We start from the raw sequence: 15,563 nt of genomic DNA, 5'->3' as shown, positions 1-15,563 counted from the left end.
CCTAATTAAATCTCACTTTGGACATTATTTTCTGTCCTCACATTCCAGACACAGTTCCACAGCCCAGATTCTACTGCATCCTAACTCTAGAAGCTTCTGAAGACGATCTGAACCGTCTAGATAGCACGGTATTGGGATTTCTGTTTTAAAGACCTTTCTGTAAGCCTTGAGGGCCAGGCTGATTTGACAAGTGCCAGGGAAAATAGGCAAGAAGGAAAGACTTGATGAAGCAGCTAGAGCAGAAATATTTCACCGAGCGGAGATAAGAATAGTGGCTGAATAAGATAATATTGGATTCCTTTTTGTGCCCAATCATGTCAGGGAGGTCAGGATGTAAAATTTCTGAAGTTGTGTTGGGCTACTTGTAGTAATGCTTGTGTTTTCAGTACATATGCTATGACAGAGAGTCCTATCATGGCCACACTTATTTTTCAGTTCTGCTGAAACATCTGAGATGAAGACACATGGCATTACAGTTGCTTTCTCTTCATTTTGCTCCATGTTCTTCCTGGGTTGTGTTTCCTCACTAAATTGGTTGTCATCAAGCTTATGGGCTTGCTTCATGCATGCTCCCTTATAACTGGTTCGTTGGTACTCCGACTGGGGAGAGAAATACCTGACAGAACTAACTTCCTGAAGGTTTATTTTGCATAGTTTTGGTCTGTGGGTACTCCAAATGCTTAAGAGAAGAGCTTGACTGGATATAAACACAATGATCCTGACTTGTCATGTCTTGCAGGTTTGCGAGGTCCTTTTCTCTAGGACTATGAAATATGATGAGCTTTACACAGCCCTGACTTCATTACTTGCAGCTGGGTCACAGTTTGATACACTCAGGAGGAAAGAAAACAAAAATGTCACTGCACTGGTAAGACTGTGTAGCTGTAATGTTGCCTGTGTTGAGGAATAACAAGTTTTCAAATTTAGTATTTTCAACCAAAGTATTTTGGACAGTGGTTGGAGTAACGAACTTAAAAATCCCATAGCTAATGGTAGTATTTATGGTGGTGGTATATCTCATATGAGTTTTTAATTCATAACATGTTTTAGACTTGCCGTATGTCTGTGGTAATTCCAGGAGGTCTGGCTAGAATACGATGAAGCAGAAGAATTTTGTATAATCTTTCCCTTTTCTCACTCCTCTTTGTTGCACAATTTGTTGTATAATATGACAGAAACTCAGTCCAGTATGTGCTCATCTGATTTGGCACATCTACAGGAGTCTAGAGTGTCTAATGAGATAATTTCAGTAGCTGTAATGATTGAAACTGCAATCTTTCTTTATTAATTTGTCCAACTGTACTCTTGTTTAGGAAGCCTGTGCACTTCAGTACTACTTCTTGATACTGTGGCGTATACTGGGGATTTTGCCTCCATCCAAAAACTACATGAATCAATTGGCTACAAACACACCAGAGATGAGTGAATGTGATATTTTACACACATTGCGCTGGTCTTCCCGTCTGCGCATCACATCTTATGTCACATGGATCAAGGTACAGCCTCATCTTTACAGGGGTGTTTTGTAATGTTGTTGATAGTAAGAATGGCAGTCTCCTGCTCTTCCATGCTGACTGCATGTGGGATTTGTTGTGTGGGCATGGTGGTGAGAAATGGGAACTGGTGTCTGTGTTTTCTGAAGTGTTCTAGCCTGGTAATTGGCAGAGTGGTTAATTATAGAGCACTTCTAAAGCGTGACAGGTCTTTTTTTGGCCTCTGTAGGATCACCTTACCAAGCAGGGCATGAAAGCTGACCATGCTGCTTCTCTCATTGAATTGGCCTCCAGCAAGTGCAGCTCAGTGAAGTATGATGTGGAAATAGCAGAGGAATACTTTGCTCGACAGGTAAGGTGGTGTGAATGCAATTGTGCTTATGGAGCTTCTATTTTTGTGGAATGATTTGTGCTTACTGTTATATCCCTTTGTATTTTAAGATATCTTCTTTCTGTGGTGTTGACTGCACAACTATTCTCCAGCTGCACGAAGTTCCCAGTTTACAGTCCATTTACACCCTTGATGCTGCAATTTCCAAGATTCAGGTTTCTCTAGACGAGCACTTTTCTAAGCTAGCTGCAGAAACTGATCCACACAAGTCTTCAGAGATAACCAAGAACCTCCTGCCTGCTACGCTGCAGCTTATTGACACTTATGCAACGTTTACCAGGTACAGTCCTTAGGGTCACTAGTAAGAATACAGTTTTCTTCTGTGCATAGAGCTTTCTTTGCATTTTGTTTGTGGTTTTCTTAGAGGTAGGTGCTTTTTTTTTTTTTTTTTTTAAATAGTCCAGTATAATTACTCTAACTTATATCCTCTAGAGTGTCGATTGTTTTAAAAGAAGAATAAAAAGTAGCTTCTCAAGCCATGTATATGAAGTTGTTGTTTCTAAGTAGCCTCCTTGTCTGATCTTTCAAGACTTTCTTGCAAGCTTGCAAAACCAGCTTTTCCTCCAAAGCTGAAACCTCCTCTTACCACTCTCTCGGATAGTGCTACTTAAGGTTATTTCACTGAGATAATACTGAGACGGTCAGACCATCAAGAGAGTGGGGGGGGTTTAATTCTTACATTAAGAGTCTGAAGTCTTCTAAACTCTCATTAGAACCTATGTAGAAGAAAGCGAAAGTAAATCAGCTTTTTCTTTTTGAGTGAGCGCTTTTCCTGGTAAGGAGCTTAAGAGGAGATAAAAGCCCAGAACTCCCTTAGTGGTACCGAGGTGAAGTATGGGGCAGAACTTTTAGAAGTTTGCTTTCTTATCTGTCGCTATATTGACACTCTTAGTTCTGAAATGCAGAGCTGTTTCCTGAAATAAATACTTTGCATCCTGAATGCAGATCTTACTTGCTACGGAGCCTCTCTGAAGAGGGCTCCACTGAGAAGAAACCCTCTGAAGAGAAGCTGCGAGGTTATGCTGCTGTCCTGGCCATTGGATCCAGCCGCTGCAAGTCAAATACTCTAGGTGAGGGTGCTGGATAGTTCACATTTCCTTCTCTCTGTGGGTGAAGCTTTCCACAATGCTGCCAACATTCAGTTGCAAAGATGTATGCTGGCTAATGTGTCCTCGACAGCTTTGTTCAAATGAGTGCATTATCCTGTCAGCAGCAGACTGGGAAGTCTTTTCCTTTTAGTATCCTAACAACTGAAAAAGCTGGGCAAACCTTGAAAGAGTAACTATCTTGTGGGCTTATCTGGCTTATTGAAATGCTTTTATAACCATGTTGGCACTCCGGTGGCATGGCATGGTAAGGGGAATTATGAAATGTTGATACGTTGAAGACTGCTGCAAATTAGTATTTTTGCCATGTTTCCTGTTGTTTTAATAAAGTGAAAGAAGCTGGGAAGCTCTTGCAAACTTGAGGGATAATTTTGACTTGTAGAAAAGCATGAAACTAGTCCTCAGTAGAATTACAGCTCAACTTACCTACACTTGTGTCTTAATCAAATGATCTAGTTTTAAATAGTGTTGTAGAAGCATTCTGATTTTCAATAGGACCCATGAAATTACTCAATGACTTACAATTCCATATTAATTGCAGGTCCAACACTTGTTCAGAACTTGCCATCAGCCGTGCAGACTTTATGTGAATCATGGAACAACATTCATACAAATGAGTTTCCAAACATTGGCTCATGGGTGAGTCCAGCCTCGTGGATTGATCTGGTCTGATCTTAACTCCATGAATTGCTGGGAATGGCAGGCAGTGTGTCTTTCTGTTAAATGGCTCTGATTTTCGTGTGTGTGTGTCTCAATCCTTAGCGCAATGCCTTTGCGAATGACACGATCCCCGCAGAAAGCTACATCAGTGCAGTTCAGGCCGCGCACCTCGGTACTCTCTGCAGCCAAAGTCTACCTCTTGCAGCTTCCCTAAAACACACCCTTCTCTCCCTGGTCAGACTCACTGGGGATCTCGTCGTGTAAGTGATGGTTTTTGCATTATATTCTTGCTGGATAGATCTGTCTGCTCTTCAGAATGCCCGGCTTCATTGGACTGTTCGGGTGCAACACTTAGTGAACTGGCGCTGTATTTTGAACTAAGCCTTTAACGGAGTTGCTTTCGGTGTACAATTCTAAATTCTAAACTAATGAAAAATAGCTTTTCTATCTTGATCTGGTATCTCTAAAAGTCAGACTTCCTGAGAGAAACCTTTAGCCCTTTTTGTTAAGTAGGGACTTGAAGAAACTGAGATATAAACTAAGGCAATATGGATCTAGTTAGTTAATTTCTGTTTTGTTATCATTCACTTGTGAGATGTTTTCAAAGCATAAGTGAAATGAAAGGATTGGTTTTTTTTCCCAGGGACTTACTCTAAGATACTCTGAAACAAAAAAAATAGTTGTTGACACTGCAGACAAGTCCAAAAGCCGTACTATGCAATAGCGTGAATGTCTAGGAAAATGTTGTAGCTGTATGTATGCAAAAGTAACGTGGTGTTTTCCAAATGAGAACAATTTTTCTGAGAGAAAAAATGGCTGAGTCAGTGTATTTATCCTGGCTTTCTAAAACGGGTTTTTATCAAAGACTTCCATCCAGACTTGTGCCTTCCTTGTGTGACTTCTGATTTATCCAATAAGGGTGTTCTCTGATACATTGTACAGAGAATTAACTTGTTTTCTTTTCTCTTCCAGCTGGTCAGATGATTTGAACCCACCACAGGTGATTCATTCCCTCTTGCCTCTCCTTTTGGAGACCAGCACAGAGAGTGTGGCAGAGATAAGCAGCAACTCCCTAGAAAGGATCTTGGGCCCTGCAGAATCAGATGAATTCCTGGCACGTGTTTATGAGAAATTGATCACAGGATGCTATAACATACTGGCCCATCACTCTGATCCAAACAGGTAACGGGCTGTGTGGCTTGTAGTTCTCTTCCAAGAAAGCTGTACACAAAGAATTACTATGGTATGTTTAGACATCGGTGTTGGTTCTTGAACCGCACAACAGAAGGGCGAAAAATCAGCTTATTTTTATCTGTTGAAGACTAAATACTTGTAGACTAAAAATACAAGCTATTTTATTCACATTACCAGAATTTTCAGCGCTGCCGTTCAGGCAGTGTGGATTTTAATCATCTCTTGTAACTCTGGATGGAGCATGTATATATTTGGATAGTTTATTTAAGCAAATAGAAAATTATGTAAATACAAGCACAAAATCACAGCTGCAGATGCAGACCTAACTTGCTTTATATTCCTTTGTCTCTGTTCTTGCTGTTTATAAGGATGGATAATCCCTGGTTTATCATAGCAAACTAGCCAGATTTGTGCTTCCCACCCCTTACTCTCTGTGTGTATAGAGGGAATAAGCTTGATGCACAGATGTTGGTTGTACCCATCTGAAACGTAAAACCATTAGGCATGATGATGTTGCATCTTTTTAACACTGATCCTCTCTGGATGGAAGGTATTCAGAGGGAGATCTACTGCGCCTTCTGGTAGAGAATGTAAATGTAATTGGATTTTACTTGCAGGTTGCGTTGTGGAGCGGGGATGAACACAGGAGAGAATGGGGAGGACTAACACTAAAAGAGACTTGAAGTATAAAAGAGCAGCCATTTAGAGAAATTTGTAGTGTGAGGAGTCAGAAAGGTCTAGATTATTCTAGGTTTCTGACTGTGTAACTTGCTTACAGCATCATGTGCCACTTCTTTTTCTGAACGCTTGGTAGATTTGTTGGTGTTCATGTATGTTTATTCATCAGTTGTTTTTCTCCTGTCTCTTGGAAGGAGAGCTGCTTTCAGCTAGTGGGAAGTTTATTAGAATTGTATTAGCAAAATTGATCACTTCTTGGCTCTCAGAGTTATTGAAATTACTCTTACATATTTTTACTTAATATGCATCTTTTGATTCTCAGTGGCCTGGATGAGTCCATCTTGGAGGAATGTCTGCAGCATCTGGAGAAACAGCTGGAGAGCAGCCAGGCCCGAAAAGCCATGGAGGAATTCTTTTCAGAAAGGTGAAGCTGTCCTGAAAGTAGCCCAAGGACTTTATTTCTCTTCCTTTTTCTCTTGTCACTGTCAACACCTAAGTGGTGTTATTGCCATTCTGCAGGAAAAGAGAGAACCCTGTAAGGATAGAATACTCTTCAAGCAGCGCAGTAGAGTGTGAAAAGATTTTCTATGTGGGAGAGGACCTAGGTCTTTGTCACTCTGAATAAAATATTCAGCGAGTTCCCATAGTGATCATCAGTGGGGAACCTTGCAAGATGTTTGTTTTGTCGAAGGCATTCTAAGGGCGTTTTTGAGAGATGCTGGTCTATAAGGCAGTTTCAAAATCCCAAGTTCTCTCAGTGCTTCCTCAGGGCAATAGGTTGATAATTTTAAGGGTGGAGGGCGGGGTGTTGGCCTGACTTAGAATTATGAAGGCAAATTGTGATGGAAACAGTGTAGCATAACAACAGTGTTCTGAAGAGGTATGAGGGTGAACTGGAGGAAAGTTCTTCTCTATTAGAAAGCCAACCATTGTCTGGTTTTGCTCTCTACTTGTTCAGCAGTTCAAAACTGAAGCAGTCCGGTGGCTGGCTGTTGTACTTTGTTAACATGGAAGGGAAAAATAGGCAAGACAATTCTGAATTTTGGTTTGGAAACCAATACAGACCCTTGTGTGACAATATGTAGAAAATACTGTTATGCTGCTCAGGAGCTCATGAGGTTTACAGGTTTTAGTCTGAGCTAAGAGTTTGCTTTTTGTCTGAAAGCAATTTCTGTGGCTTGGCTGCTGTGCTGAGCAATGTTATACAAACTATTATTGATACTAAATGTGAGGGCAGATGTAACTAAGTGCAAATGAAAAAAAGGAATGCGTTGTCTTTTACAAAGCTGACTTAATTTCCCCCTCCGTATAGTGGAGAGCTGGTCCAGATCATGATGGCGACAGCCAATGAAAACCTCTCAGCCAAATTCTGTAACCGGGTGCTGAAGTTCTTCACCAAGCTCTTCCAGCTAAGTAAGTGATTGTTGAATCTCTTCTGTCCTGCGTTGTCCACTTTATACTGTTCTTGTATTAGACTGCGATATGACGATGCTTGAAAGAAAAGCTGTAAAAGGAAGTGGAGTGGCAGCTTCATACTTTTAATGGAAAGCCATCTTCAAACATGTTTGCTGTAGCATCTGTCACTCACTTGTAATTTTCTCCACCAGCTGAGAAGAGTCCCAACCCCAGCCTGTTGCGACTTTGTGGCTCTTTGGCTCAGCTGGCCTGTGTGGAGCCTGTACGGCTCCAGGCCTGGTTAACCAGGATGACCATGTCCCCACCCAAAGATTCAGATCAACTGGACGTTGTTCAGGAGAACAGGCAACTGCTGCAACTCTTGACAACTTACATTGTTCGGGAAAACAGGTAAAGTACAGCCTTTGTCATTTCTTTTGTGTGCTGTTCGTTTCTTTTGTTCTCTAGATGTGCAAATGACTTGTGAGTTGCTGATGGCTTCTTGTTGTCAGCTTTCTGTTTGCCAGGCGTGGCTGCTTGCCCGGAAAGCGTTGCTGTGTCAGTGCTCTTGCAGTGTGGGGCTTAGCTGTATTTCAGTGGGTGATGTACTGTGTCTGAAACTTTCTTCTTTTTGACTAGCCAAGTCGGAGAAGGCGTGTGCACTGTTCTGCTGAGTACTCTAATACCAATGGCAACAGAAATGTTGGCCAATGGTGATGGCACAGGCTTTCCTGAACTGATGGTCGTGATGGCAACTTTGGCTAGCGCAGGACAAGGTGCAGGACACCTCCAGCTTCACGGTGCTGCTGTTGATTGGCTAGGCAGATGGTAAGAGTGAACTGTATCCCGCTGTTTGTTCATTTGCATTACTTAGAGTGATTTTTTTTTTTTCCCCCGGTAATTTGGGGACAAAAGCTCATGTTTACTGACACGCGCTTTTTTTTTAGTTTACGGTTTGTTGTGTGGAATACAAAGTGTCTGAGAGGCTGATCTGTGTCCCCCTGTTAAGAACAGCCGTGTGGTTTCTTTGTCTTTTCCACTCTTGATGGTTTAATTACTGCATTTATAAGTTTCCCGTTGCTAACCTAAAGCAAACTGAATGCTTGAAGCTGTTGGTGAGAACTGAGTTTATACTTCCCAAAGACTGCCAGTTGCAATGATCTTCTCCACTGTTTTGTGTTACAGCAAGAAATACCTGTCTCAAAAGAATGTGGTAGAAAAAATGAATGCGAACGTCATGCAAGGGAAGGTAAGACGTGTCTCTTGCTTAACTTGAAGGGATAAATCTCAAGCATGAGCTGTATCAACTGTCCTGTTTTGGTTGCATAGTGGGAGTTTTAAAACAATTTGGTCAGGGGGACCATTATATTTTCTTGCCTTATAGCAGCTATTATGGGATCTAAGTTGCCTCTCATTTTCATTCATCTCGACTTTATAGCATGTGACTATCCTGGAGTGTACCTGCCATATTGTCTCTTACCTGGCCGATGTCACTAATGCACTGAGCCAGACCAGTGGCCAAGGACCAAGTCATCTTTCTGTTGATGGAGAGGAGCGGGCCATTGAGGTGGATTCAGACTGGGTGGAAGAGTTGGCAGTGGAGGAGGAGGACTCTCAAGCTGAAGATTCGGTAGGCGATAGTCACAGTTAAAGCTGCAAATGAGATGAAGATATATTTTGCAGCTTCCAAATCAGAATTACTCAAGTTACAAATTAACATCATGATGATGATGTTTATTCCTAATGTGAGACTGACTGAAGAACCCTAGTTGTCAGATCTGGAAGGGAATATCTGTCATTTGTATGTAGATCTGTTGGCTTTGTGAAGTCAACAAAAGTTAAAAGGTTTGGGTTTTGGAGGGTTTTTTTTTAGAAAACAAAAAGGAAGAAATGGAGTAAGATGGTGTTGTTCCTCCTGGTTTGTTTGTCAATTAGTAGCTTTTACATCAGCAAGCAACTTAGATTAGGCTTTTAAGTGCTGTTGGGTGGGAAAAAAAAAGCTGTTACTAATTCTTTAAAATTTGTCATCCCAATATATTATTTTTGTTATTGTTTTCTTTTTCTTGATTCACTCTTTCGAGTTGCTATACAATGTTTCCGTCTCCTCTTTCTGTGTGGTTTGATACCAGCTGCCTTCTTTTAGCTAGGTGGTGCTAAAACTTGCTATTCTTAAAATGCACATTTCGCGTCTGAGGAATGTATTCTGTACCATGTGCCTTTACTGTAGCTGCAGTTATAACATCTAAAACAATTTTCTTCCTGACAGGATGAAGATTCTCTTTGTAATAAACTCTGTACCTTCACCATCACACAGAAAGAATTCATGAATCAACATTGGTAAGAATCTCAAACTTGTGTTCAAAATTTCAGACTGATATTTCATTGAGAAGGAACCAGTCTGGGCTGCAATCTGTGGAGCCTTCCCGAGGCACTGTATTTTAGAACTCATATGGCTTATTTTGTGCAGGTATCACTGTCACACTTGCAAGATGGTTGATGGGGTTGGTGTTTGCACAGTTTGCGCTAAAGTTTGTCACAAGGACCATGAGATTTCTTATGCCAAATACGGATCGTTCTTCTGTGACTGTGGAGCCAAGGAAGATGGCAGTTGCCTGGTAAAGTGTCTTCATGTCAACATGCAAGCTGTGATTTCTTGAGTTTTTGAAGTCTTTTTGCATAGGTTTCTGTTCTGTAGTAAGTTACGTCATGATATGAGTGCGTAAGAGTCCTAAGACTTACAGGCCTTGGCTTTATAATGAGCCTTCTTAATTTACAGCTTCCCTGGCGATTTATTTTATTTTTTTTCCCCCCTACCAAATAAGTGCATTGGCAAATCTCTGTCCTAGTGACTACTGGGCTTCCACCTACGTTTACAGAATTTGCAAGTTAGCTTAAGCTACACAGCAGCCAGATACCACCTTTTCCTATGTTTTCCACTGGAAGCAAAGTAACTTTATTTTAAATATGAAAGTTTTTCTAATACGTGGGTGGAGAGTGGCATGCAGAACACTGTTGTGTTACATCTTTAAAATTGCGGTCTAAGAGAATTGCGCTCTATTTCTTTAAAATTGCGTTAACCTTGCTGCTGTTACAATCTGTATTCATTTTGTCAGTGGTAAAATTGAGTCTGGTTTGGGCTTTCAGCATTGCTGTGTCATTCCCAGGCTTTGGTGAAGAGAACTCCCAGCAGTGGTATGAGCTCTACCATGAAAGAATCTGCCTTCCAGAGCGAGCCCAGAGTGCCTGAGAGTGTCATTCGACATGCAGGCACCTCTCCTGCAGAGAAAGCCAAGGTCACCATCAGTGAGGGGAAGGGCCCTGACGAAGAAAAACCCAAGAAGAGCAGCCTGTGTAGAAATGTTGAGGGCTGTCGAGAGGAATTGCAGTCCCAGGTATAATTACCAGCTAGCTGTTAAAAGAAGATGGTTTATGATGAGGATCTTGGGCAGACTGTGTTGGTTATCAGCCAAGTTGCTTGATTTTTATGCTCTTCTTTATGATAAGAGGGATCATAAAAGTGGTGTTAGGCTTTAAACACCAGTTGACATGCAGCTCTTGTGAGGACTCCCAGCAGGAGCATCTTGTGCCTCACTTGCCTTATCTATTTCTTGTAGGCCAACTTCTCCTTTGCACCTTTGGTGCTGGAGATGCTCAATTTCCTGATGGATGCCATTCAGATAAACTTCCAGCAAGCTTCGGCCATGGGGAGCAGCAGTCGTGCACAGCAAGCTCTCAATGAGCTCCATACTTTGGACAAGTCAGTAGAAATGACAGATCAGTTGATGGTACGGTACTAAAGGAGTGATTAGATTATGGGTATGTGGGATCACTTTTAAACAGAAAAATGTCAGTGATACACTTTTATATGCTTTTCCTAATCACTCAGGTCCCAACTCTTGGCTCTCAAGAAGGTGCTTTTGAGAACGTCCGCATGAACTACAGTGGTGACCAGGGCCAGACGATCCGGCAGCTGATCAGTGCTCATGTCCTGAGGCGGGTGGCTATGTGTGTGCTGTCGTCCCCACACGGACGTCGGCAGCACCTGGCTGTGAGTCACGAAAAGGGCAAGGTGAGCTCTCTAACTCTGTAGAGGACGTTGGATTATAAAGGAAAATGAAACAGCCTTAGAGCACTGAACGACAAGCAGAATATGATTTGTTCTGCCTGTTCAGAGATCTGGATATTCTCTGAAATATTGCATAGCTTAGAAAAACCTCTCATTCTTCAGAGAAAAGAGTTGTTGCAGCAGAAACAGTGAAAACTGTGGGGACACAGTCATAGAGCTGAAATTGAAATGCTTTTTGCCATGCAGTTGTAAAGTTGGGTAACTAAGTTCATTTTGTTCTGCAGATTACAGTCCTTCAGCTCTCGGCATTGCTCAAACAAGCAGACTCCAGCAAAAGAAAATTGACCCTTACTCGCCTTGCATCTGCACCCGTTCCGTTTACTGTACTGAGCCTAACTGGAAATCCCTGCAAGGAGGACTACCTAGCCGTGTGTGGACTGAAAGTAAGTGCCTGACAAACCCTTTTCTAGGCAGGTGGAAACATCAGCTCAAAAGCAGCTGTATTTCTTTCCTTTGAGGAGCTAGCACGAAGCTGGCTCCAAAGGTCTGTCGCTAATTTTAGCTCATGGATCGCTTTCCTACTAGATATATGAAGTAAAAGAAGCAGTACTTATATGAGCAATGTAACAAATGAGACAGTCCCTGAAATAAAATAATACTTCTTGCTGTATTTAGGCCAATTATACTTTAAGTCATTATCTGTTTATGTCATTATACTTCTATACAATTATACTTTAAGACATGTGAAACTTAGTGTGTTAGAACTGTAGCAACTAGTGTTTTGCAGCAGTGCCTCCTCTTTTTTTGTCTTCTCCCAAACTTAGATTCGGCTTTCACAGTGCAGAATCCACAAATCTATTATTTAGTTAAGAAACAGCTGGACTCTGTGTGGTTTTGGTTTGGGTTTTGCGTTTTGGTTTTTTTTTTTTACCAACTTGCATGTCATTCATCGTAAATGCAGGAATTTTAGATTCTTACTCTGACTCATTATTGGCCCTAAGAGGAATGCTGGCTTTTAACTCCATTCTTGGCTTGAAATGTTTATAAACATTGTGATCTAATGCTTGACCAATTTTTTTTTCATTACTCTAGGACTGCCACGTGTTAACATTCAGCAGCTCGGGATCAGTCTCTGATCATTTGGTCCTTCATCCCCAGCTAGCCACTGGAAATTTCATCATCAAAGCTGTGTGGCTGCCAGGATCTCAAACAGAGCTTGCTATTGTGACTGCAGACTTTGTGAAGGTATGTTTGATCATAAGCTGTTGATGATAAGTGGTCATCTTCTTTCAGACGTTAGAGTCTGGATCTTTGCGGATTTGCATGCAGAAGAATGTGATAATTTTCTTAGAAATAAATTGGAAATATAAATTTGTGGTGTTTGGCTACTATTGCCAAAAGAAAAAGCAAAACCAAAGAACCCAAAGAGCAAAAAAATGAACTATACCATCTCATAGGCATTCCCTTGTCTCAACTTTTGTCCATTTGCACTGTTTTGTATTGTAGTAATTAACTATTTTCTTGATTCTTCCCACAGATTTACGATCTCTCTGTAGATGCCTTGAGTCCAACTTTCTATTTCCTTCTACCGAGTTCCAAAATCAGGGATGTCACTTTCCTTTTCAACGAGGAGGGGAAGAACATAATCGTGATCATGTCCTCTGCTGGGTACATCTATACGCAGCTCATGGAAGAGGCGAGCAGCGCCCAGCATGGACCATTCTATGTCACCAACGTGCTTGAAGTCAATCATGAGGACCTAAAGGTGCTGGTGACTTCCCTTTGTTGTAGTATGGGCTGCACTGGCTTTCTCCCTTTTGTTCGTGTCTTACATTTGAAGGCAGAAGTTTACTTTTTTCCTTTTTATTTTTCTCCTTTTAAACCCCCTGATCTAGATCAATGAGCTTGCTATTCCTCTAAAGAGAGAAATATCCTTGCAGTGAAAGGGGGTGGGGTTGAAAATTAAACCCCTTGATCCTTTCATCTAGAAAATGGAGCGTGTTTTCCATGGCTGGCTCGGAAGTCATGCCCAGCAGGGAGATGGCTTCAGAGCAGTGCTGTTCGCAGAGCGAGGCGCTCCCAAGGTGCAGTAACCAGAATGGATAAAGTTACTGACCATTGCTGGGGCTGCAGAGGTGGAGTGAGCCGTTGTTTCAGGTCAATAGCAGCTCTGTAGTCTTGGGGGTGACTTTTAAAATCTGTCCACATTTCACTCGGTGTTTTTACCCCAGCCTGCTCCAAACCAGGGGAATAGATGAGAAGGAGGCCCTCAGGAAAGCTCTTTAATGAGCTGGGAACATGGGGAGCGCTCCCTGTGAGACTGTCATACAACATTCAAGCACACGGATGCGGTAGCTGAGGGCGCTACCTACGGGTACGCAATCTCGGTATGCCCTTCAAAAGCCTTTGAAGTATCTGATGGATGAGTTCACCAAGGAGTTGAGCTTAGAAAATTGTCATTTAGGGCTGCGTTCTCTCACTGGTGGGGAGGGGGCAGGGGAGAGGCTTTTGGAATAATTCCATCATGAGAAATTTAAAAGCCTGACAGAGGGAGCGTTTTGGAGGATGTGTGTTTAGCTTAAATGTCGTCGTTTCTCTCTGATCCTACAGGACAGTAATGGCCAGGTAGCAGGAGGTGGTGTGTCAGTGTATTACTCCCATGTGCTACAGATGCTGTTCTTCAGTTACTGTCAAGGCAAATCCTTTGCAGCCACCATCAGCCGGGCCAATCTGGAAGTGCAGCGGCTATTCCCGATTAACATAAAGAGGTGAGGCCTGTGTGGAAGGCTCCCCTGAAGTTTTAATTTCCCTTTATTATTAATAAATACTACTAATTATTCTTAACATCCCAGCTCTGAACGGCCAAAGCTTGTGGTGAAGATCCCCTTTTTGACTGATGATTTCTTGCTACTTTTCATGTTGCTTCTGCCCTAATTGCAGAATGTTTTGAAACCAATGCTGGCTGTTTTGGCAGTGGGGCGTGTATGCGTGGTTTTTTTTTTTTTTTTTCTTCCCGCTAGGATTTCACAGCAGAAAGGTGGCTTCAGAGCGGCCTTGCTGCACAGTGCGGAGCTGCTACTGGTGCAGCAGCTGGAACCGATGGGATTACCCACCCTCGCAGAGGCTGCAGAGCAGGAAGCCTTTGTTTCCTTTCGGCACCAGTACTGCAGTGGACCTTGTGTATTGTGCATATTAAGGCTTATTTTCAGGCTCCCTTGAGGGAAACCAATCTCTTATGCTATGAATGTGGCAAGAAAAAAGCTGTTCTGTCATCTGTTCTGACAACCAGAGCTGGGCATTTAGGCCACAGACTCTTCACTAGCCTGACACAAAACCACTGTCGTGAGTAGGCTCTGTAGAAGGGTCAGGTTCCAAGAGCTCCCTGGCCCCAGTCGTTAGGCTTAGTCTTTTTGCAACTTTATTTTTTTCCAGTGAGCAGAGTCACACGGATTCTCCTTCATTGGCCTTTGCTTAGTGCCACTGGGTGTGTTGAAACAGGGAACTGTGCATCTGTTCAGATAAAAAGATAGCTGAAAGCCATTTTTACAATTACTCCCTTAGTTTCGGGCATGAAATGTTACTAAGTAAGTGTCTTTCTTCGAGTCTTCAGGGTAGAGGTCAGGGCTGTGAATTGGGATGCTCGTGCCTTCTGCCCACTCAAGTGACTGTCTCTGGTTTCTCACCTATAAACTGGGCTCTGGTGTTCCTGGCTGTTCATTAATGCAGTGCTTTGAATTCCTGCTGAGAAGATGAAACTTTAACTGATTTGAATGGTGATGGATTTTGTGTGTTTTCATCTATTGTTGCTTCTTAAATTAATGTCATTCTGCCCTTCGTTTCTTGCAGTTCAAATGGTGGGAGTAAGACTTCACCGGCACTGTGCCAGTGGTCTGAGGTGATGAACCATCCTGGCTTGGTGTGCTGTGTTCAACAAACCACAGGTGTCCCACTGGTGGTGATGGTGAAGCCGGACACCTTTCTCATCCAGGAGATTAAAACCTTGCCAGCCAAAGCAAAGGTTAGTCATAGTTCCCTGCATTTTTGGCCCTTTGAATGTGGTTTCTTGTTGTTCCATCACAAGATCTCTAGTCTTTGCAGCTTTCCTAATGCAAAGAATTTGTTTTTCAAGCAGCAGTGGTGATGTCCTTTCCTTGACCTGCATTGCTTGCCTTTGCAGATTCAGGACATGGTGGCTATCCGTCACACAGCCTGCAATGAGCAGCAGAGGACCACTATGATCCTCCTGTGTGAAGACGGCAGCTTGAGGATCTACATGGCCAATGTAGAGAATACCTCCTACTGGCTCCAGCCCTCTCTCCAGCCTAGCAGCGTCATCAGCATCATGAAGCCAGTTCGCAAGCGCAAGGCAGCTGCTATTAGTAAGGGACTTCTCATACGTATCTTGTGCAAGGTAGTGGTGGCAAATGTAGATGCAGAGATTGATCAGCATCATATAGATACTTAAGACATTCACTTCTGACGATTACTGGTTAATCTCAAGGCTAAGTACTGGCTAAGTCTGGGTAAAATGTTTCCATAGATGTATATAAAAATATGTAGCTATCTGGCTCGCGTGGGCA

At 42.4% G+C, this 15,563-nt stretch overlaps 1 protein-coding gene across 4 annotated transcripts in view; it reads left to right on the top strand.

Annotated features, from left to right (window-relative positions):
• UBR4 (ubiquitin protein ligase E3 component n-recognin 4) overlaps positions 1 to 15,563 on the top strand; it is an 84,191-nt gene that overhangs the window by 16,822 nt on the left and 51,806 nt on the right. For all 4 annotated transcript variants that reach the window (XM_075721706.1, XM_075721705.1, XM_075721704.1 and 1 more), the window contains exons 21-46: positions 49 to 128; positions 740 to 868; positions 1,314 to 1,496; positions 1,723 to 1,845; positions 1,935 to 2,164; positions 2,830 to 2,954; positions 3,532 to 3,629; positions 3,753 to 3,910; positions 4,623 to 4,832; positions 5,845 to 5,946; positions 6,835 to 6,935; positions 7,130 to 7,328; positions 7,557 to 7,745; positions 8,103 to 8,166; positions 8,356 to 8,547; positions 9,184 to 9,254; positions 9,385 to 9,532; positions 10,082 to 10,309; positions 10,532 to 10,702; positions 10,804 to 10,986; positions 11,268 to 11,426; positions 12,076 to 12,228; positions 12,521 to 12,748; positions 13,594 to 13,751; positions 14,830 to 15,001; positions 15,161 to 15,362. In XM_075721706.1, coding sequence (XP_075577821.1) covers positions 49 to 128; positions 740 to 868; positions 1,314 to 1,496; positions 1,723 to 1,845; positions 1,935 to 2,164; positions 2,830 to 2,954; positions 3,532 to 3,629; positions 3,753 to 3,910; positions 4,623 to 4,832; positions 5,845 to 5,946; positions 6,835 to 6,935; positions 7,130 to 7,328; positions 7,557 to 7,745; positions 8,103 to 8,166; positions 8,356 to 8,547; positions 9,184 to 9,254; positions 9,385 to 9,532; positions 10,082 to 10,309; positions 10,532 to 10,702; positions 10,804 to 10,986; positions 11,268 to 11,426; positions 12,076 to 12,228; positions 12,521 to 12,748; positions 13,594 to 13,751; positions 14,830 to 15,001; positions 15,161 to 15,362 — 4,056 coding nt within the window. The remainder of the gene's footprint in view (positions 1 to 48; positions 129 to 739; positions 869 to 1,313; positions 1,497 to 1,722; positions 1,846 to 1,934; positions 2,165 to 2,829; positions 2,955 to 3,531; positions 3,630 to 3,752; positions 3,911 to 4,622; positions 4,833 to 5,844; positions 5,947 to 6,834; positions 6,936 to 7,129; positions 7,329 to 7,556; positions 7,746 to 8,102; positions 8,167 to 8,355; positions 8,548 to 9,183; positions 9,255 to 9,384; positions 9,533 to 10,081; positions 10,310 to 10,531; positions 10,703 to 10,803; positions 10,987 to 11,267; positions 11,427 to 12,075; positions 12,229 to 12,520; positions 12,749 to 13,593; positions 13,752 to 14,829; positions 15,002 to 15,160; positions 15,363 to 15,563) is intronic.

This window comes from Pelecanus crispus, chromosome 15, assembly GCF_030463565.1.
Source record: "Pelecanus crispus isolate bPelCri1 chromosome 15, bPelCri1.pri, whole genome shotgun sequence".
NCBI classification, from domain to species: Eukaryota; Metazoa; Chordata; class Aves; order Pelecaniformes; family Pelecanidae; genus Pelecanus; species Pelecanus crispus.
Note: the sequence above shows the minus strand (reverse complement) of the source record. Positions and strands in the feature narration are given on the sequence as shown.